The following is a 21,515-nucleotide window of genomic DNA, read 5'->3' as shown; positions in this document are numbered from 1 at the left end:
CTGCAACCTTTCCTGACCTGAGGTCTCCTCTGCAGGTCATACTCCAAAGGAGAGAGAACGTCTCTCATGGGTCTGAAGATCTCCTAAAATCATGAGTTTTCCATATGTGACCTAGCTGGACAAGCCAATAAAAAGTCCCTGGGTAGGGGGTCTGAAGAGAAGTTATTTCCCCTCTGGGGGAGGCAGCTTCAAGGCAATGAGCCCCCTGGGAGATGGGTCCTTGGTTGGTCTAAGTCTCCTAGCTTGTTGTGGGAGCTGGGATAGGAATAAGCAAAGGGACAGGACTCCATTAAAAGTGCCCACCGAGCTGATCATGACCCACAGGAGTCAGGAAACCACCGTCTAGTGTCTCACGGGAGCCTAAGCTGTGATAAGACAATCTCAGTATAAACACTCCTCACAAATCCAGTCCAGTGGGGCTGATTCACTCTTAGGCAGATTCCAGTAGCTCCTACCCCTTAAACAACACTGTCTGGAAATGCTGAAATTGGAGGATTTTCTGATTAATAAGACAGTGACTCATTCTTGATGACAATGGTCAAATCTGTTAAAAAAACAGAGACCAGGAAAGGCTCCTTCCATCCTTGGGCAAGGGTGGGGGAGTTCCTGCCATCTCTCCTGGGGCCATCGGGGGATATGAACAGAGAGGCACACTAACCCTGTGATTTCACTGGTGTAGGGAATTCCCAGGTGATTAGATACTCTCTACCAATACAGGTTAGCATATTCTATATTACTCTTAAGAGTTATATAGTGAGCCAAGGGGTTGAGTGATTTACTCAGAGTCATACAGTCATATTTTTTAAATTATAATTTATTTATTTCTAACATTAATTTAAAAATTTTGAGTCCAAATTCTCTCCCTTCCTCCAGTCCCTCCCCTACCCATTGAGAAAGCAAGCAATGTGATATCAATTATACATATGAAATCATGCAAAACATATTTCCATGTTAGCCATGTTACAAAAAGAAAAATAAAGTGAAAAAATTATGCTTGAATCTGCGCTTCATCAATTTTCTCTCTGGAAGTGGATAGCATTTTTTAGAATTGTCCTTCAGAATTGTCTTGATCATTGGATGGATCAAAATAGCTAAGTCTTCCATAATTGATCATTACAATCCTACTGTTACTGTGTATAATGTTTTCCTGGTTCTGTTCATTTTACTTTGCATCAGTTCATATAAGTTTTCCCAGGTTTTTTCTGAAGCCATCCTTCTCATCATATTTCACAGCATTGTATTCCATTAAAATTGTTCAACCATTCCTTAGTTGATGGACATGCCCTCAGTTTTCAGTTCCTTGCCACCAAAAAAGAACTTCTATAATTATTTTTGTATAAGTGGGTTCTTTTGCCCTTTGAATGATCTCTTTGGGCAACAAACCTAGTAATGGTACTGCTGGGCCAAAGGATATGAATAGTTTTATAGCCCTTTGATCATAGTAACACATTGTTCTCCAGAATGGTTGGATCAGTTCACAATTCCACCAATAGCAGAGCCATTAATTTTTAAGAGGCAAGATCTGAACCTAGATCTTTCAGGCTTAGAGGTCAGTTCTCTAACTATCACATTATGCTGCTAGCTGATATGATAACAATAATAATAATAAAAATAATAGCTAAAATAAGTTAGTATTTATATAACACTTTAAGGTTTACAAAGTGTTGTTTTTGTTTTTGTTTTTTTTTTTTACAAATATTATCACATTTAATTTACTACCAGTGATATCAGTCTCAAATAGAAATGGGAGCCACAACTTATACATAAGGATCCCTGTGAATTATATTTTGGCTTAGTTTTCAAATGTAACGTGATAAGTGTTTTATTGTATTTTAAACATTTCCCAATTTCATTTTATTCTTATTTCTTTATATATTTCTCAATAGATTCTTATTCATTTTATTCTTAAAGATAAAAAAGTTGGTTGGACACAACTGAAGGTAACTAAACAACAAAATATTCTATTAGAGCAGGCTGCAAGAAACCTTGTATATATCGTGTATAAAGCATTGGACTTGTAGTCAGGGAGAACTGAGTTAAAATTTAGCTTCAGAAACTTACTAACTAGTCAGGTCTCTTAACCTTTCTTGGTCTCAGTTTCCTCACTGATGAAGATAAGAGCACTTACCTCCCAGAGTTCTTGTGAGAACAAAATAAGGCAAGATTTGTAGAAAAATTTCCAAACCTGTAAGCATTATTAAATGCTAGCTACTGTGGTTATTATTACTTTTAATGTGTAAGGGAAAATTCCTAAGACCACATATGTAGTCTCTGGAAAGCCTTAAAACATTCCATACATGTAAGCTTTTATGGTTATTCCCATTTTTCTGATGAGAAGCCCAATGAAGTTGCCCAGTGAGTCTGTGGCCGAGCTGGGGCAGAATGCAATGCCTTTCTTCCCAGCATCCTGCCGCTTCTCTGGCTGATCAGACGCGGCAAGGATCAGAGTCCAGGCTTGGTGAGCAGCAGCTTGTCGGTGTCTGGGCTGGGGCTGACAGACAGTCGATTCCTGACTAGGCTTGGGTGGGAGGGGGCCTGGAAGGGGAGAGGGAGGAGGACCAGCCACATGGCTCCACTCCTAGAAGAATTACTGGAAGCTGCTTTCTATAAGTGACTCCCAATGTTCAGGGGACAGAGAGACAAAATTCCCTTTCCCGCAGTTGCTGAGTCCATCAACAATGGTCTCTGGAAAACACAGGCAATAAAAATAGAAACGGAGGCCCCACATGGCCGGGGGTTGGGGTGGAGGAGGAGGGGGGAACCCTGGGGTCAGGCAGGGGCCTGGAGTCTTGGTCTGGAGCTCTTGTTCTCTCTTCTGGAAGTCACATGGACCTCACTGGGATCACGACAGGCGGGGGAGAGGGGCTTTTTGCTGCCAAGCATCTATTAGGGCTCATTCTTGAGCCTATCCCCTCCCTTCTCCGAGCTGGAGTCAGTGAGGGTAGGACAAATGGAGTGGGCTGGACCCTCAGAGGATGGAGATACATTTTTCCAGCACTCACCCTGTCCATGAAGGCAAATGTAGGAAAGATTTGCAATTTTTTCAGTTGGGAAGCCCTGGCTTGGGGACTCCATCCACCCAAAGACATCACACACAACTATCCCTTAGGAGAACAGGATTGTGGAAGCATAGATTTAAGAGCAGGAGGGACCGTGTTGTTCAGTTGTTCCTGACTAGTTCAGGGCTGAATAAACCTGAGAATAGGAAAAGTAGCCAACTGCCTTCTCTCTCCCAGCTAGTGACCTATATGAGGGGTGAGAGAGCTCCATACCAAGGGCCAGCCCACAGAACCAACTTCAGTGGCACTGGTTGTGGTGGTTGTCGGGTTGTTTCAGTCGTGCCCCATTTGGGATTTCCTCCTTGGCATTTCCTTCTTTGGTTCATTTGACAAAGAAGGAAACTGAGGCAAACAGGGTTAAGTGACTTGCCCAGAGTCACACAGGGTAGTAAGTCATAAGGGCAAGATTTGTATCCAGTCTTCTTGACTCCAAGTCTAGCTCTCTATTCCCATCGCCAAGCTGCCTCCATAGGAGTTTGCTTATGCATGTGTAGATAGTCCAGTAGCGGCAAAAATTTATCTCATTTACCTAGAGATGCTCTATGCATTTCCATGAGATGATTTACCTACAGGAAGTCCTGCTTTACCACTATTTTCATGCCTATTTCTCTTGCTATGTGATTTCAATTTCACTGAGTCTCAGTTGCCTTCTCTGTAAAATGGGAGATTGGTTCTTCACATTCTAGGATCTATGAATAGTAAGATAAACATCCTATTATTAATTTTCTTAGGGGTTTTTCCCAAGTGTCTTTTTCTAAAAATATCTCTAGATCTGTCCATGACAGAAGAACAACAGGGTGCATGATAGATAGTCCTGTCACTGCTGTCAGCAGTGTTCCCCCTCTTGGGCAGAAGGCTTCCATTTCCCCAAATGCCACTGCTGTCAAATGGTGGACTTTCTACGGCTGAGTCATCTTAGCTACAAGCACCCAGACTTCCCAAGGGAATGAATGGGATCTCCATTCTTATCATCCAGGACTTGCACCAGTGCTTTGGGGGGCATGCACTCCTATCCTGGCAGGTTTAGGATCCCCTGATGGGGGGGGGACTACCTGATGCAGCCAGGTTTGTGCTGGCCTTTTACCTCAGCTATGTTTGTCCCACTGACAGTGCCTTCCCTGCCTCTTCTCGCTTACTGAAATCTCCTCCATCTTTGTCTCCATCCAACTCTGTCTTCTCTTCCCACAAAAAGCCTTTCCTCCTTGTTCTAGGTCATAATAGTCATGGACTCATAGAATCTATATGTCATGTATAACCTATATCAGACTGCATACTCTTTTGGGGAGGGCAGAAATAAGGGAGGGAGGGAGAAAAAAATTTGGAATCAAAATCTTACAAAAATAAATGTTGAAAACCATCTTTATACATAATTGAAAAAAGTAAAATTTTTTAAAAAGAAAAAACTACATGTCTGAAAGGACTCAGAGTTCAACTAAACAAACCTACCCTTATATACATATCTTCTTTCCATTTCCTAACTAGGTACCTCTGTAGGACAGGCCCTCATCACCTTTTACCTATACTAATATAATACCCTTCTAACCTGTCTCCCTTCCCCAAGTCTTTCTCTATGCCAATCCATCATCTATTCAGCTGACAAAGTGATTTCCTAAAGTATTCATGCCAGCCTCTCTTTCCTCATGCAATAAATTTCAATATTACTTCCAAGATCGAATATAAAATCTGTTTTTTCATCTAAAACCCTCCACAATCTGATCTCTTCCAACCTTTCCAGCCTTCTATCACTCCACTCCATACACTCTATCATGTAGGTACAATGGCCTATTTCTATTCTTCACCCACACAACACCTCATCTCCCACCTCCATGCATTTGTACTGGTTACTCCCCACCCCCATTCCTATAAGATTCTGCCCCTTCTTCTGTGCCTCTTAGCTTCTCTGCCTTCCTTGAAAACTCAGATCAAATCCTACTTCTACCCTCTGGTCTCCCTTACCTTCACCTCAATAATTTTTCTATAAGCTCAGCCTCCTTGAGAGTAAGGACTATGTATTCTCAGTGCTTAGCACAATACCTGGCACAAAAGAAGAGCTTAGTAAATGCTAATGACTAACTAAAAGTATATATTGTATAGATGTATAGTTATCCACATCTTCTCTCCTCCATTAGACTGTGAACTCCTTGAAAGTAGAGACTGTTTCTCTCTTTGTATCCTCTGTGCTTAACACAGAATTTGCTGGCCAGGTAGTTTAGAGGATAGTGTGCCAGGTCTGGAAGCAGCAAAACCCGAGTTTAAGGTCTTAGACACTCACTAGCTGTCTGATACCAGGCAACTCACTTAACTTCTCTTTACCTTCATCCACTGGAAAAGGAAATAGCCAACAGCATCAGTCTCTTTGCCAAGAAAACCTCCCATGGGGCCACTATGATAAGCCACACACCGCTAAGCCATGAAAAAGAGCTTAATAAATGCTTGTCAATCAAATGTCTAACAAGCCATCCACTGCAGAGCAGAAATCTCTTCTGTTACTCACCCAGTGGTCACCCAGCCCCTGCTTCCAAGATCACCAGTGGGCTGCTCTTGGAGGCAACCTTTCCATTGTCATGTGGTTGGAGATGCTTTGCGTTGAGTTGAAATCTGCCTTTCTGACATGCTCATCCATTACTCCTCATTCAGTACTCTGGGATCAATCAGAACAAGATTCTTATACTTTCCAGTACAGAAGACAGACATCTTTCCTTCCTAAGTGTTCCCCAGGCTTAAATGCCACAGTTTCTTCATTTCCAGTCCCTCTTCAGCACAGTTGTGAGTTCACTCATCGTTCTGCTTTACTCTTCACGCTCTCCAGCCTGATAGTGTCCTTCCCAAAATACGGTACCCAGCTCCGCACTCAGTGTTCCAATCCTGATTCTTTCCTGCTCTTAATTCTAATTCTTCTCATGGTGCCAGAAAAGTCCTTATTGGATCTTTTTTGGAAACTGAAAGCTCTGGGTGTGTAGGACCATGTTATAGACTTCAGTATAAATCCCAAACTACCTGGCACAGAGCTGGACACACAGAAAGCCTTAAATACAGATCTGAGGCTGGGGTTTAATAATAGCACAGGTGTCTGAAGCTTTGCAACCCAGTGAGAGTGTGAGATTGAACCAGACTAAGGGTTTATGCTGGCTCTGAAAAGTCAGGTATTAAATTTTCAGCCAAAGTATTTATGCCTCAAAAGTCTTCCAATGCTACAAGTAGGAGTATGATTCATTGATTCATTATTGTTTTATTGATTTGTTTATACATAGAAAGTGTTGAAAAATTTTAATGTACTAAAGCAGATTAAACTTAAACATGCATCCTTTGTGTACTTCCCACCATCTTGGAGAATCAGTTATTAAACATTTTCAACGTATCACTGAACTGGAGCTATGATTTCATTAGTGTAGGGAATTTGAGGAAGTGCAGGTTGGCAACCTCCTCTGTTGTTGTTGATTTGATTAGTCATATCCAATTCTTTCTGATCCCATTTGAGATTTTCTTGGCAAAGATACTGGAGTGATTTGCCATTCCTTTTCCAGTACATTTTACAGATGAGAAAACTGAGGCAAACAGGGTTAAGTGACTTGTCCACAATCACATAGTTAGAATGTATCTGAGGTTGTATTTGAACTCGGGTCCTCTTGACTTTAGAACTCATGCTCTAAGCACTGCGCTACTCACCTGCCCAACTACTACTACTACTACTTACATTTATATTCCATTTATTATATGTCAGTTACTATACTAAATGCTTTATAGTTATTATCTCATTTGATCCTTACACCAACCCTGAAAGCTAAGTATTCTCATTTTATAGATGTTAAATGATTTGTTCAATGTTACACAACTAGTAAATATCTGAGGTTAGATTTGACTCCAGGTCCAGTGCTTTATCCAAAGCATCTACTGCATCCATTTAACTGCACCTAAAAGAGTTGTCTATAGATATACTTTCAGAAAAACTTGCAAAGACTTATATGAACTGATACAAAGTGAAGTGAGCAAAACCAGAAGAACATTGTATAAAGTAACAGCAACATTGTATGATGATCTACTGTGAATGATTTAGTTACTCTGGTCAATACAATGATCCATGACAATTCCAAAGGACTCATTATGAAAAATGCCATCCACCTACAGCTAGAGAACGGATGTATTCTGAGTGCCATTGGAACATAATTTTTTTTAAACTTTCTTTGTGTGTGGGTAACATAGAAATATGTTTTTCGTGATTTCACATGTATAATTAACATAATATTGTTTGCCTTCTCAATGGGTGAGGGAGGAGTTGGAGAGAGGGAGAAAATTTGGAACTTAAAATTCAAAAAAAGGAATACTAAAAAAATTTTTTTGTTGTTTAAAAAAAGTTGTCTAGAGCACCAAAAGCTTCAATGGCTTGCCCAGCATGCTTGTGGCCAGTATGTGGCAGGGAATGGAGGGGAATCAAATCTGAGTCTTCCCACTCTATGCAGTATTCTGTGCTCAGTGTACTCTGCCTATTTACCCAGAGATCTCTGCCTCACCCCTGCCATTTGACATGTGATCACATAAGAAATAGTGGCAAAGCTAGTTTTTCTGACTCTAAAGCCAATGATCTCCTTTTCTCTGCCTCCTTTAGACTGCTAAACTGCAATGCCAGGGGCCTTGTGAGGGAAGGGATTGGAAATTCATCTCCATAAATCAGAGGAAGCATCTCTTACTGTTTGTACCTTCAGAACAGCACATTTGGTTGCCTTATAAACTGACTGCTGTCTTTGTCTCTGTCTCTTTTCCCCAGGTTGTCGCAGAATTGGAGCTGACTATTCAAGTCAAAAAGGGGAATGTCCCACAGCCCAGAGATGTCCATGTCATCCTCACAGTCCAGGGTCATATTAATCTCTTGCTGCAGACAGGAATCCCAGTCAAATTTTCCTTGGTAAGGGCTTTGTACAAGAGTTATGGAGGGTTGGCAAGAGGAACAGGTATGTCTTAACTGGACAGATGCAAGGAAGGAGTATTGGTTGTAGCTTTGGGTAAGGTCTATATCTTATGTCCCTTAGTCGGTGCCTTACTATTCGCCAACCCAAATCTTTTCATATTCTTTTTTTATTGCCTCTAGATATCAGGATTGGCCTGACCTACCTTGTGGAGTAAAATCAAATGAGATTATAGTTGATATGCTCACTAGTACCCTTTGTGATCATGGACAAAACAGATTTCCTTACTGAGAGTCAGTTTACTCACTTGTCAAATGAGATTGGATTAGATTAGAGGATTCTTAATCTGATTAGGGTTTGTTTGTTAATTATTTGTTTGGGGGGTAATGGATCTCTTTGACAGGAAGGTGAAACCTATGGGCACCTCAGAATAATATTTTTAGATTCATCAAATAAAATATATAAAATTTTTAAAATTTTTTTTAATTTTATTTTATTTAATAATAACTTTGTATTGACAGAATCCATGCCAGGATAATTTTTACACGACATTATCCCTTGCAATCACTTATGTTTAGTTTTTTTCCCCTCCCTCCCTCCTCCCCCCCCCCCAAGATGGCAAGCAGTCCTATATATGTTAAGTATGTTGCAGTATATCCTAGATACAATACATATTTGCAGAACTGAACAGTTCTCCCGCTGTACAGGGAGAATTGGATTCAGAAGGTAAAAATAACTCGGGAAGAAAATCAAAAATGCAAATAGTTCACATTCATAAAATATATAAAATTAAAAAGTAAACCAACTATAAGGAAATACAGTTATCAAAGTCTTTTAAAAAACAAATTTGCATATCCCAAATAAGAACCCCTGGATCAGATTATTCAGTATTTCACTGAGGATTTTATGAAATTCTAAACAAGACATCAGGGTTTTTGAAAAAATTTAAAAGCAAATGGGAAAGATTATTTGTCTCTGTAAAAAGTGACTGCTAGTGTTCCTTTTCACATAAACTGAATTTAGATTTTTCCCAAACCCCTCACTCTAATATCATCCTTGATTAGATCTTCTAACAACATCTCCAGATTCAGCCCTTGGACGTCGCTTAGAGTAGAAGGGAGAAAGAATGAAAAGATAGAGCAGAGAAAATCATAAGATCATAGATTCAAAGAACCTTAGAATACCAATGTTAGAAAGGGATCTTAAAAGTCAATTAGTTAAACATTCCATCCAGGACAAGAATATACTCTGCAGCATTTATGACTGGTCATCCACTGTCTGCTTACACACCTCCCATGGGGCTCATTCCATAAGGCAACATGTTCTATTGCTGGACAGTTCTAGTTAGGCTAATCAATCAACCAGCCAATATTATTTAAATCACTTACTATATGCCCAATATTATACCAAATGTTGGGAATACAAAGACAAGAAAAAGATTCCTGCCCTCAAGAAGCTTATATTCTAATAAAAACTAACATTTTTATAATATTGTAAGGTTTATACAGCACTTGATAAATATGATCTCATTTAACCTCATAACAATCCTTCAATGAGGGGAATCATAAGTGTTTCTATCCCATTCTACAGTTTAGGAAACTGAGACCCAAAGAAATGTACTAATTTGTCATAGTCATATTAAGCTGATAAGCATTAGAGACAGGATTGAAAACTGAGGTCTTTCCTGACTCCAAATCCAATGCTGTTTCCATTAGGCTAAAGCAGTCCTCAGGGATCAATTAATCTAATAGGGGAGAATATGGAAAACACACTCAGAAGATGCAAGACACACGTCTAAATGGCATATAAATAGGAGGACTGAGGAACAGCTGGCTCAGACTCTGAAACCAAAGGCTGAGGGAGAGTCTTGAAGAACTGGACAGAACCCCAATCTTTGTCCTCCAGGCTCAGTGAAACCCATTGTCTTCCACAGAAACTCATTGCTCCCCCCAGTCAACAGATATTACTAGATTTTCTCAGATGAAACAATATAAGAAAGAAGAGAGACAGGGAAAGGGAGAGGGAGAGAATGAGAGAAATGAGAGAAAGTACAGAAAGAAGAAAGAAACAGAGAGAAAAAAGAATACCAGGGAAAGATGGTGGGGGCCAGGAAGGGAAAGGGATAGAAGGCAAAAAAAAAAAAAAAAAAAAAGGAAAAATGGGAGCAAAAGCTGAAAGAGAGTCAATATATGTTCAGGAGTGGGAGGGGGAATCAGACAGTAATTAGCAAATCAGAGCCTGTTATCTTTCTCCAGAAAGGTAAAGTTCTTGGACACCATCTAGTTTGACCCCATCATACTAGATTGGGAAACTGAAGCCCAGACTTGGGCATGGGCATGTTCAAGGTCACTCTAGGGCAGAGCCAGGATTAGACCCCAGGGCTCTAACTTGAGTGCTTTTGCCAGATTATCTTGGGATATGTGGACCTACCCACTCCCTCCCCTTAGCCCTCTCTGGGCAATTTCCTTGCTTGCTGGCAGCCTGCCCCTGCCTTGGTGAGTGATTTGCGTCCTGAGCCAACAGGGACCCGAGCATGACGCAAAGGACATAAGAAGGATCCTGAAGCCCAGGGCAGGAAGGTGATAGCTGACTCTGGCTCCAGCTGAAATTATGGGGCTTGGTGCCCAGGGGAGGGGGAGCAGCCAAATGCCTTCCTCTCGGTGGCTAATAATACCCTGGACCGATAGACAATAGCAGGGGAGCAGTGACTGTTCTTTGATGTAACATGTGGCACTCGCACAGGGTCCTGAGCATCACCCCTGAGCACCACTTCTTCAGCTATCCAGGACTGAGAAAGGACAAGACCACACAGCCCGGGTCTCCCCATGAGAGGTCCCCCTCAGCTTCCTCTCCATCTTTGGTCTTGATCCAATGGGAGCAAGTCCAGTTGGGAAATGGGGAAACCTAGAGATAGCCTTGTGACTAGAAGGAGCCTCCAGAAATTTTCCAGTCCATCTCTGCTTCTGAACCACTTCAGACTACTATCCCCTGTTTTAAAGAATAGCTCATCAATCTGATGTTTGACTCCCTTCTCTTGCTTTTGCTCGTCTCTCAGTGGAGGATCCCAAAGGCCCTGCAGACTCTAGTTGCCCCTCAGTATTTCCTTCTCAGGTGACATTGTTCCTTCTCTAAATCTCATTCATCCTGCTTAAGAAGCCATTCCTTCCATGAAAGGCCACTGCTACCTCTGCTTCCTCTGAACTCTTGCTTCTGTCCATACACTCACAGAGCATTTGGGTCACTTCTGTCTAGTATTGTTCTTTTCTTAGCTCTCCAAGTGGACAGGAAGCTCCCCACAGGCAAGGACATTCCTTCCTCTGACTCTCCCCATGCTAGAGAGCACAAGGCTCTCACTGCACAGACAGTAGGTGCTCTGGAAATGATGTCAAAGGACTGAAATAGCCTCTTATTAGTCTCTCCCTTCCATCTTTCCTTGGCCCCAGACCCTATGGAATTGGGGAATAAAGATGGAGGAAGAAGCTAGAGAGTTTCATCAAAGACATTTCTTAGAGAGCAACAGGGCTCTTCAGAAAGATTTCAAGGCTCAGAACCAGCCCTAAGAGTGACTACATGACTACAATGCAATACATTCTATAACATACACATGAGGTCAGGTTAAAAATGAACACTCAGAAACTTTTAAAGAGAGGAAGAAAATCCTCAAGGAGCAATTTGGGAAATGGGAAACTGAGACTAGAAGGATAGGGGCAGACTCTTCACTTTAGGTATGGCATGAGCCATTATAGATTGGTTGCATATACATACACACACAGATGTATATAATATATATTCATATATGTGTGTATATATATTTATTTCTCCCCCAGGAATATGCTGATAAATGTTTAACAACAGGCTCTCTCTGTGAAGATACACTTTCAAATTAAATTTGCAATAGTAACATTTTCTCCATTATTTTCTTGAGTCTGGATAATTGACAAAAACAATAAATCAAGCCTTGATTTGTAACTTTTCCTGATTTCCCAGGTATAAACACACATTGGAAATTTAACAATTGGCTCTCTGTTTCAAGCTGACTCTAGAAGACTCCTGATTATTCTTCCCATTTGCTACCTCTCTGAGGATGCTTCTGCTCAGAAGAACAACTTTCTGAGAATTTCCCTTATCTCCTTAGGATCCTACAAAGGTCTTCTTCAAAGAAACAGGGCTTGACCACAGTCCCTTACCAGACTTCTCTACACGGGAGCAGCTTCTTAACTGGGTCCAGACAACACATGGGAACCTTACTTCCTATGCAGAGATTGAAGACCCCCAGAGTATCATTCTCCATGTGGGCCAAGGTCAGTTTCCTCAAGAGAGGGTCTTCCCCCCAATTCCCATTCCCTTTCTTTGTAATAGTACTAATATCAATTGCTAAAGCTAGAAAAGATCTTAGAAATGTCTTCTCCAACCCTATCCACTCCCCAGCCCCAATTTTTTTTCAAGGATAAAGAAAAATGGAGCCTGGAAAAAAAAGTTAAGTGACTTGCTAAAAGTTAGTACATAACATGGTGGCAGTGAAGGGGAGGCACTCTATTTTTCCTCTTGTTTTTTTTGGTATGAATAATACCATTTTAGAATAACTTCCTTTTCTTTAAAATATGTTAAACAGCGGGTCACATCTAATCCTCATGTTATACCTTCCTTACCCCACTTCTCATGCAATATGGCTCAGAAGACAGTCTACCCTATCTCAGACTCTTGAAGACAATATCAGTATGGCAGATTAGAAAATCTTTATAACTACTCCCCTGGAAACCCAAAAAACTGTTCCCAAAGCCATTGATTGTCCCATTGTGAACTGACACAACCAAGTATGTTTTGCACAAGTACTTGTGGGAAATGATTCATTTTCAGAAACCTACTTGCCCCACAGAGAAACACGTCTGTGTCTGCCAACTGCTGCTGCTCCTGGCTCAGGCTTGTAACTTAATATAAGGAATAAACTTTTTCTTCACGGATGTATTCTAAATTGCACTGACATGGATCTCGTTGCCCTGTGAGCAGAAAGAACAGAGAGAGCAAAGCTTGAATTCTCTTGCCTCTAATCTAGTATCCATGGCAGCAGAAGTTCATGATGTTAGCACTCTCAAGGTTCCCAGTAGCTTCAGACCTCACACCAGTAGCCTCTCCAGTGCAATGTACAGAAATTACTATGTCTTTGTAAACATTTTAGAATAAATCCTTATCTTACAGATTGAAGACATTAAAACCCACAGAGGTCAAAACGATTTAGTTAAAATTATGCAGCAAATCAGTAGTAGTGTCATGATTAGAACTTCAGCCCTTTGGACTCCTTCTCAAGGACACTTGATATTATTGTCTGGAAAGCAAGCCTTTGAATAACTAGCCATTCCACCATTCTACAAGTTCCCCAAGTTTCCTTAATACTAGTAGCCAAGCCGGAAGATCTGTCTTCCTTTGGGAGATCGGGAACCCACTGTGGGTATGACAAAGGCTGGTTGGTTGATCTCTTAACCTTATTTTCTCTATCAACGTGTCAGCCCTAGAATCTGAATTCCCATGTATCCCAAAGCTTAACTTCAACATGGGCGACCACCTAACATGGAACGCCATTGCACCAGAAGTCAAAGGCTGCCACTTCAGCAAGGGACTCAGCAAGAAAGTGGCTTACATTCTGAAGGTCACACAAGGTCCGGCAAGCAGGTAATGTAGTTGACCCAGGGCTCAAAACTTTTGCCCCAATCCGGTCGGGGTTGCAAGTATCCCTCTTCTTTCCCTGGAGTTCTTCTCGTGTGCTCATGGTCACCTAAGTTTCGTTACCTTTGCCAGTAATCTTTATCAGCTTGTCACAGTCTGCATCCATTCCCTGGAATTGCTGCTTTTTCAACTTGCTCACATATGAGTTCTGTCACCAGTCTCCATATGATGGTCCAGTTACCCAACTCCCAATGGCAGGACAAAGTCTCCTAGAAGGTCTCTCCTCCTTATGCCTAATTATGTGGGTATTGGGGTGGGGTTCTTGTAGCCCTCAGACAGTGGAAGTGAAGATGGATTTGAGCTGTCCTTTGGGGAATCCGGCTCCCACACTAGAGGCTGTGCTGATCCTGCAGGGACCCCCCAATGTCAATTGGCTTATTGACTCCACCCACACTATGCAGATCGGGGTGAGTCCAGGTTCCTACCCCCTCCTCCCTCTCTGTGATCCTCTTATCTAGGGATGGGGGAGGGAGCTAAGTCCTAGATACTTCATGTGGTTAAGGTCAACTATTTTATCTTACTTAGTTTTTCCCACATAGCTTGTTCACTTTTGGGAAGTCTGAGCTACAGACTGTTAGAATCAGAAAAGTTGTGGGAAAATGGGCTTCTATGAGTTAGGATAAGAAGTTCTGAGAAGGAATGGAGGGAGGGTCTTCAGCTCTTTGTGGCTAAGGGGAAGAAGGAAAAAAGTGTTTTTCACTATATAGTATTCCTTTCTCTTCTCTCTCATTTCTATCTTTGCTCCTCTCTTCTATATCTGCCTTTCTATTTTCCCTTAATCTTTCTCTTCCATCTTTTCTCCCCTCATCTTTGCTTCTTCCTTTATCTGACTTCTTCCTTTCCCCATTTCTCTTTCAATTCCGGCTTTCCCTCTTCCCCATCACCTCCTTTCTGTCTTTCTCTTGTTTTTTCTCTCCTTACCTCAGACTACAGGTGAATACTCCTTCAAGATGTTTCCTAACAAGAGTATCCGTGGTTCCATCCTCTCTGACACACTTCAAGGACTACTTCAGGAGGCCCAGCAGAAGTTCAATGCTAGCATCATCGGTTCCTACGTGGAGATTCCACCTGCCAATCACATTACTCTATGGGCTCCTAGTTGTGGTGAGACTTCCCATTCTAAGACTATCCCTTCTGGGTACCTCCTGGTTCTTACCCCAAACTTAGTCATAATCCAGAACTTTGAGTTGGGTATTCACAGTCTTGTATCCTGGACTGGTCAGAAGGCCTTGGCTTTAATCCTGATTCTGCTATTAACTTGCTACATGACTTTGAATGAATTTCTTGGAGTCTTTGATTCCATGGCTATAAAATTATAAAGTCTCTAAGGGCCCTTTTGGCTCCATGTGGCATGAATCCATCCTTGGTGGAGCAACTGGGTGGAAGTTGGAGTGAAAAGGAATTGGAAATATTGGGCTCTTGACACTATTCTCTTGATTTTTCTTATAGCGTCCAAGATAGAAACCTCACCTTCTCCAGTACTGACAACCCCATCCATGATGATTTGTCATTTGTTACTGCTACGTTCCCTGCTTTTGCCCCAATGCTCCACAGACAGAATGACATTGGTGCTAAAGAAGGAACTTATCGAAGTGAGTTCAAGGCATAATGTTGTAAAAAATTACCCAGGCATGGGTTCTGTCAATAAAAAGTTATAATTATGAAAAAAAAAGAAAAAAGTATATTATCATGGTATGGGCAAGTAGAAAGATGGTGGTGGTGGTGGTGAGGGGAGGCCCTGCAAAGAGTTTGGAAGGCATAATTATGGTCTGAGGTTGGGTCTGGAGAGATGGAAGAAATATACTTATTCCAAGAATGCCTGGATCTGATTATAAAAAATAGCAAACACATCTGCCTCAAATGTCTATCTCCTCCATCAAATCTTCCTCGATTTACATTGCAAATATTGACTTTTTTCTTCAGGTCTCAGAGAATAACAATTTATTTTGCATCTCTGTAATGCACTCATCATGGAATATCACATATCATAGTTAGGTGTTTCTTTTTAATCTTCCAACTGTACTTTAAATCCTATAAGGACAGGAATCATGCTTATCATGTATTGTCTTCCCTAATAGAATGAAAGCTCTTAGAAAGCAAAAAGTCTTTCCTTTTCTATTTCTTTCTTTCTTTCTTTTTGGTCTTTGGATCCTTTGTAGTTCACATATAGTAGGCACTTAATAAATGTAATTTACCGTGTATGTGTATGGTTTATCAAAATGTAAATTCTCCCCATCATAGTGCTTTCCAAAAAATGGTTGATGAACGAACGAATGAAGAATATTCACAAAATAACACCCTAGACTTCAACTTCCCTCTCTATAAAATGAAGGAATTAGATCTGATCTCTTAGATTGCTTCTAGCTTCAACATTCTCTAATTTTATGCTTTAGCAAATTAGGTGGGTCTCCTGATTCTGATAGTGCCTTGCTCTTTCCCAGGCCCTGAAATGTAACATCAAACATCTGTCCTTCCGGGACCCTACTTGCCAGTCACAAGAGAAAGAAAATATGCTCGTCTTGAGCAGCACCTTCTCTGAATGTGGTATGGACATGAGAAAAGGTGTCATTTTAAACAATGAGGTAAGTTGAAGCTCTGAGCCTTAGGAAATCAATTACCTGAGCATCACTTTTTGAGTAGTCCAAATAGACTCCCCCAACTCCATTTTTTCTCACAGACACCCTCCCCTATCAACGCCAGCACATGGGGTCAGCCAAATGCTGCTCCCATGAATCTGCCATCTTTTTGAGACTGACAATTCCAGGCTGTTCCAATTATTTTTAAAAATTAATTAATTTTTAATATACATTGCTTTATAAATCATGTTGAGAGAGAAAAATCAGAACAAAAGGGAAAACCATAAGAGAAACAGAAAAAAGAAGTAAACATAGCATGTGTTGATTTACATTTAATCTTCATAGTTCTTTTTCTGGATGCAGATGGCATTTTCTATCCAAAGTCTATTAGGATTGCCTTGGATCATTGAACCACTGAGAAGAACCAGGCCTTTCATAGTTGATCATTGCACATTCTTGCTGTTATTGTGTACAATGTATTCCTGATTCTGCTTGTTTTGCTCAGCATCAGTTCATGTAAATCTTTCCAGGTCTTTTTAAAATCAGCTTGTTCATCATTTTTTATAGACCAATAATATTCCATTACCTTCATATACCACAGTTTGTTCAGCCATTCCCCAATTGATGGACATCTACTTGTTTTCCAATTCTTTGTTACCACAAAAAGAGCTGCTACAAACATTTTTGCATGTGTGAATTCTTTTCCCTCCTTTTTTATTTCCTGGATACAAACTCAGTAGTAGTACTGCTTATCTTTTTCTGTTGTCTTAAGCCAATCTGAGAGGTGTTGAAGGGGTACTTCAGACTTGTTTTAATTTGCATTTCTTTAATCAGTAGTGATTTAGAGCATTTTTTCACATGACTATAGATGGCTTTAATTTTATCATCTGAAAATTGTCTGTTCCTATGCTTTGACCATTTATCAATTGGGGAATGACTTTATTCTTATAATTTGACAGAGTTCTTTATATATTTTAGAAATGAGACTTTTATCAGAAACACTGGCTGTAAAAGTTTTTTTTCCCAGTCTTGTGCTTCCCTTTTAGTTTTGTTTCTGTTGGTTTTAGTTTGTCCAAAATCTTTTTTGATTAAATATAATCAAAATTGTCCATTTTGCCTTTCATAATGTTCTCTAGTTTTTTGTTTTGTTTTTTTGGTTTTTTTTTTTTTGGTCATAAATTCCTCTCTCCTTCAAAAATCTGATAGGTGAATTATTCCTTATTCTCCTAATTTGTTTATGGTATCACTTTTTATGCCCAAATCGTACCAATTTTGAGCAATTTCAATTCTTAAGGCCTTTATACTGGTCTTCAAGTTAGCTCTTCAAGTCTCAAGGATTCCCTTATATTTTGGAATTCCTAGATTGGATGACTGACTGTTCCTGGTTTGCCACTAGCTCACTTTATGCTCATGGTTGGACAGTTAATCTGCCCTAGCTAGCCAGCCCCCAGTTTTTCTCTCTGTAAATGGAGGGGGTTGAATTAGCCTCCCTTCAAGGTCCTGATCAGCTTTGACATCCTGTGTTCTAGTTCTTGATTTGTTCCTCCAGGTGGCTTTAACCTTGACCTCCAGCTCTGTTCCAATTCTGGTAAGCAGGAATTCTCTTCCCCATCTCTCTTCCTTTCCCAACCTCTCTCCCCCACTAGATTCCTGTGTTTTAACCCATATCTTCTAGACTAGAACTTGCCATTTCTCAGTTCCCTCACTTACTGGTTGGGAGGGATGGTGATGGTGGTGGGAGGAGAGGGGCCATGACTGCTCTCTCCTGCCCACACTACAAGCTGAGTCTGCAGTCTGCTACAATTGTATTCTGGGGTTAGGGGGTTCCGTATCTGTAGAATAAGAAAATTCATCCATCCAAAGATCCATCACATTCCTTGGCCTAGCATGGGACGACCCCGACTAAGACATCCAACACCTCTCAGCCAATGTGCCCATCCACTTGAATGACTTTGTCACTCGTGGATGCCAGAGTGACTGAAGCTCATGTACCCGCTCCTGTTCCTTACAGACAGAGGTTGAATGCCTTAACACCAGCGCCTTCTCTGTCCACATGGATGCCTACAAAAGCCAGAAATTCCTCGGGACCGCCAGCACCATTGAGCTGGGTCAACGGGTCTATGTACAGGTACAAGTTTCCCAGCTGCCCAAGGCCTGAGAAGTACTATCTGTTCAATAGACAGAATAAAAGGGGGAGGTCCCAGGGTTCCCCATCTCCAGCCATCACCCTGCCCCACCCTAAGACTGGTCTTGGACTAAGGTTCTCACTGAGCCACTCTTCCCTCAGGTGACAGTAAGCCCGGCTATTCCAGAGGTCACTGCAAACCTGGACAGCTGCTCCCTGGACCTGGGGCCAGAGGCTGATTCTGTGGAATTAATTGAAGACCAGATGGCCAAGAGCCCCAGGGTGAGCTTCTTGACAACAGGCTCCAACTGGTTCCAATTTAGCTTCCTTCTCCGGGGTCACATGGTACCCACACCAACGGCCGCCATTCTGAGCTGCAATGTAGAGCTGATGCTCCGGACCATACAAGAGGTAAGATGGAGAGTCTGGGGCAGGAATTCTGATCAGCAAACACATAGTCGGAAGTGGAAAGGAAAGAGATCTTGTGGTAGCTATTAATTGGCTAATTAATTAGCATATAGCAATCATCATTAAACATCAATAGAGATAACTTTATTTCATAATATCATATGATAAGTGCTTTAAGTTTCAAAATTGTGGAAACTTATTCCATGCTAGATGCCATGGGAGTACAAAAGTTTACAAGCCATTGTCCCTTTCCTCAAGGAATCTGCAACCTAGCGGTAGAGGTATAACCCACCCAAGGGTTTCTAACCACACAAAATTAGCCGTGGAAGCTGAGGCGAGCGGTACTGTCCCGTAACCGCTACAGAGGTGGGGAGTTAGGGGACGCGGCTGCGGACCAGGGTGGCATGAATTGAAACTTAAAGAACGGAGCCATGTGGAGGGAAGTGAGGAGGCAGCTAAGAGACAGAGCTACAAAATGCTACCATTTCTTCCCACAACCTAGACCAAGACTGTCATGAAGACCTCTATGAAGTTAAACATCAGCAATCCCCTAGCAACAAGTGAGTAGAATTTTGGCTTCTTCCCCATCCCAACCCCTTCGGGACCAAGTTTCTGAGGCTGCTGTCCGCTAGACTCCCCCTCGCTCTCCTGATTTGCTTACAGCATCACCTTTTATGTCTAAATCGTGAGCCCATTTTGACCTTATCTTGGTATCCCACGGCATTGGCCAGTGCCTAGTCTCTGCTTTACTGTTTTCCAATTTTCCCAGCACTTTCTCTCAGAGAGTGAGTTCTTATCCCAGCGGCCAGAATCTCTGGGTTTATCAAACACTGGTGAGGCCGAGATCTGGGCTCTCTCAAATCCAGACGGGCAGTTTGTGGGGAAGGCGCCACTGGCCCGGACTGGGTCTGGGAGCTGAGGGACTCATGGAAGGAGGGAAGGGAGGAAAGGCTCAAAGATAAAGCCCGCCAGGAGAAACTGGAGCAGAGTCTGGCTCCCCTCCCATTGGAGTGGCCCAGAGGAGCAAGCGTAACGTGTCAGGGCTGGGAGACCATCTGTCCCACGTTGTGTTTGTAACTTGTTAGTGTTGCTAAGCAGGGAAAACACCTCTTCCCTCGAGAAGGCCCCAGCCTCGACTTTTGGCTTCACCTCTGAGCTGTTCTGTCCAGGAGACTCTCCTGGGAGCGGGGCAGAAAGGGACGTTGCTCTGGGGAACTGGTAGGATGGAAAGCAGCTCTCCTTGGCCTGGCTGCCTTCCTGCAGAAAAGGGCTCCAGAGAGGGCCTGCTACTCTGGGGAGTGTGGCTCGGTTTTCTTCCTCTCTGGAACGTGCCTGGGACACATCTTTCTCCTTCGTAGCCCCCAGAATGGATGACTCTCCCCCTTCCTTCCCCCGTGGCTTCCGGCCTCTGTTTGCTTGCCTCCCTAAAGACCCCGGTCCCTGGTGAGCAGGAAGAGTCGCTGACCCCGGGGTCAGTGCTGATCCGTCCCCTCCCTCCTCCTCTCCCCTTTAAGGCCAGAGCCAGCATTCCCTAGAAAGGACCCAGGTGTCCAGGAAAGAGGAGGGGCCTTTGCTAACTTAGACCTCGGCTTCTTCAGCAAAGCTCCCCGTGGTCACTCCTCTTCAGGGATGATGGTGTGGAGCACCGCCCTGGGGAGAAGGGGCTGGCATTTTTAAGAGATGTAAAGGGAAGCCAGAAGGGCGCAAAACTGAAAATCCCATCAGCTCTATGGCTAACCTTTGGGCGAATATTCTGCAAGATGAGTCAGGATGGGATGGAGCACAGCCCTGGGACAAGGCCTTAGGTGGAAGACCTGGCCACAAAACCTCCTGGAGGGGGAGGCTGCCACCCCAGCCACCCACCCCTCATGGTTAGGCTGGGATGTGTCTCACACCCACATCCCCCCAACTTCCCACTGCCCACTATCTCCAGACAGAGGAAACAGGTTCTCCTTCTGGAATAGGACGGGGGCCCAGAGCTCAAATATTTGTCACTGGCCCGAAACCCCCCAGGGGTCAGGTCTGGGCACTCTCCAGAGATGTTCCTTGAATGGGAACGCCTGGGGCATCTGGCTATGAAGGAGCCCAGGAAAGGGCGGGGCTGTTTAGAGACCAGAGGGTCTCGGGGACCTGTTATTGATCTTTGCCAGTGACTCAGAATCCAATGGGTTGAGAACATGACACAGGAGAAAGGAAGTCAGGCCAGGGAAGGGACGGGGTGGCCCTGCTCAGAAGGGAGAGCGGGGCCCTGGTGATCACTGCTCTGGGCCGGGACTTTGGCGGGAGCCGGTGTGAGAGAGCCGGAGGCGCAGTGCTGGGCGGAGCCCCCGCGGGGCAGTGTGGGGCCTGCTCTGACGGCCACTTCTCTCCTGCCAGCCCAAGGCCTGGGCATGCCGGCCGTCCTGGGAATCACCTTTGGAGCCTTCCTCATCGGAGCCTTGCTCACTGCTGCCCTCTGGTACATCTACTCCCATACCCGTGAGTACCCGCTTCCCTCCCTTCCCAAACAGACGGGGAGCCCCACTCCTGGGCCGGGCCTGGGGGCTGAGCTGGGCTAGGAATCCCGCTCAAGCTTCCTCCTCCAGTCCCTGGGGCTGATCAGGGAGCAGCCCAAGGGAGGGCGGGGGTCACTTATCTCACTGTCCCATGGAACCCTCCGGAGTCGGGAGGGGGAAGGCGGCTGGTTTGGAACTCGCTGCAGGAGGTGGGGCGGCTTATCACCACT

At 43.0% G+C, this 21,515-nt stretch overlaps 1 protein-coding gene across 1 annotated transcript in view; it reads left to right on the top strand.

Annotated features, from left to right (window-relative positions):
- ENG (endoglin) overlaps positions 1–21,515 on the top strand; it is a 39,150-nt gene that overhangs the window by 15,544 nt on the left and 2,091 nt on the right. Inside the window, exons 3-14 of the mRNA XM_051980037.1 lie at positions 7,822–7,959; positions 12,096–12,261; positions 13,465–13,627; positions 13,950–14,088; positions 14,608–14,785; positions 15,131–15,273; positions 16,123–16,263; positions 17,807–17,845; positions 18,269–18,385; positions 18,545–18,793; positions 19,293–19,350; positions 21,167–21,268. Coding sequence (XP_051835997.1) covers positions 7,822–7,959; positions 12,096–12,261; positions 13,465–13,627; positions 13,950–14,088; positions 14,608–14,785; positions 15,131–15,273; positions 16,123–16,263; positions 17,807–17,845; positions 18,269–18,385; positions 18,545–18,793; positions 19,293–19,350; positions 21,167–21,268 — 1,633 coding nt within the window. The remainder of the gene's footprint in view (positions 1–7,821; positions 7,960–12,095; positions 12,262–13,464; positions 13,628–13,949; positions 14,089–14,607; positions 14,786–15,130; positions 15,274–16,122; positions 16,264–17,806; positions 17,846–18,268; positions 18,386–18,544; positions 18,794–19,292; positions 19,351–21,166; positions 21,269–21,515) is intronic.

The sequence above is a fragment of the Antechinus flavipes genome, chromosome 2, assembly GCF_016432865.1.
Source record: "Antechinus flavipes isolate AdamAnt ecotype Samford, QLD, Australia chromosome 2, AdamAnt_v2, whole genome shotgun sequence".
Lineage (NCBI taxonomy): Eukaryota > Metazoa > Chordata > Mammalia > Dasyuromorphia > Dasyuridae > Antechinus > Antechinus flavipes.
The sequence above is the reverse complement of the archived record's forward strand: the minus strand, read 5'-3'. Positions and strand labels throughout refer to the sequence as shown.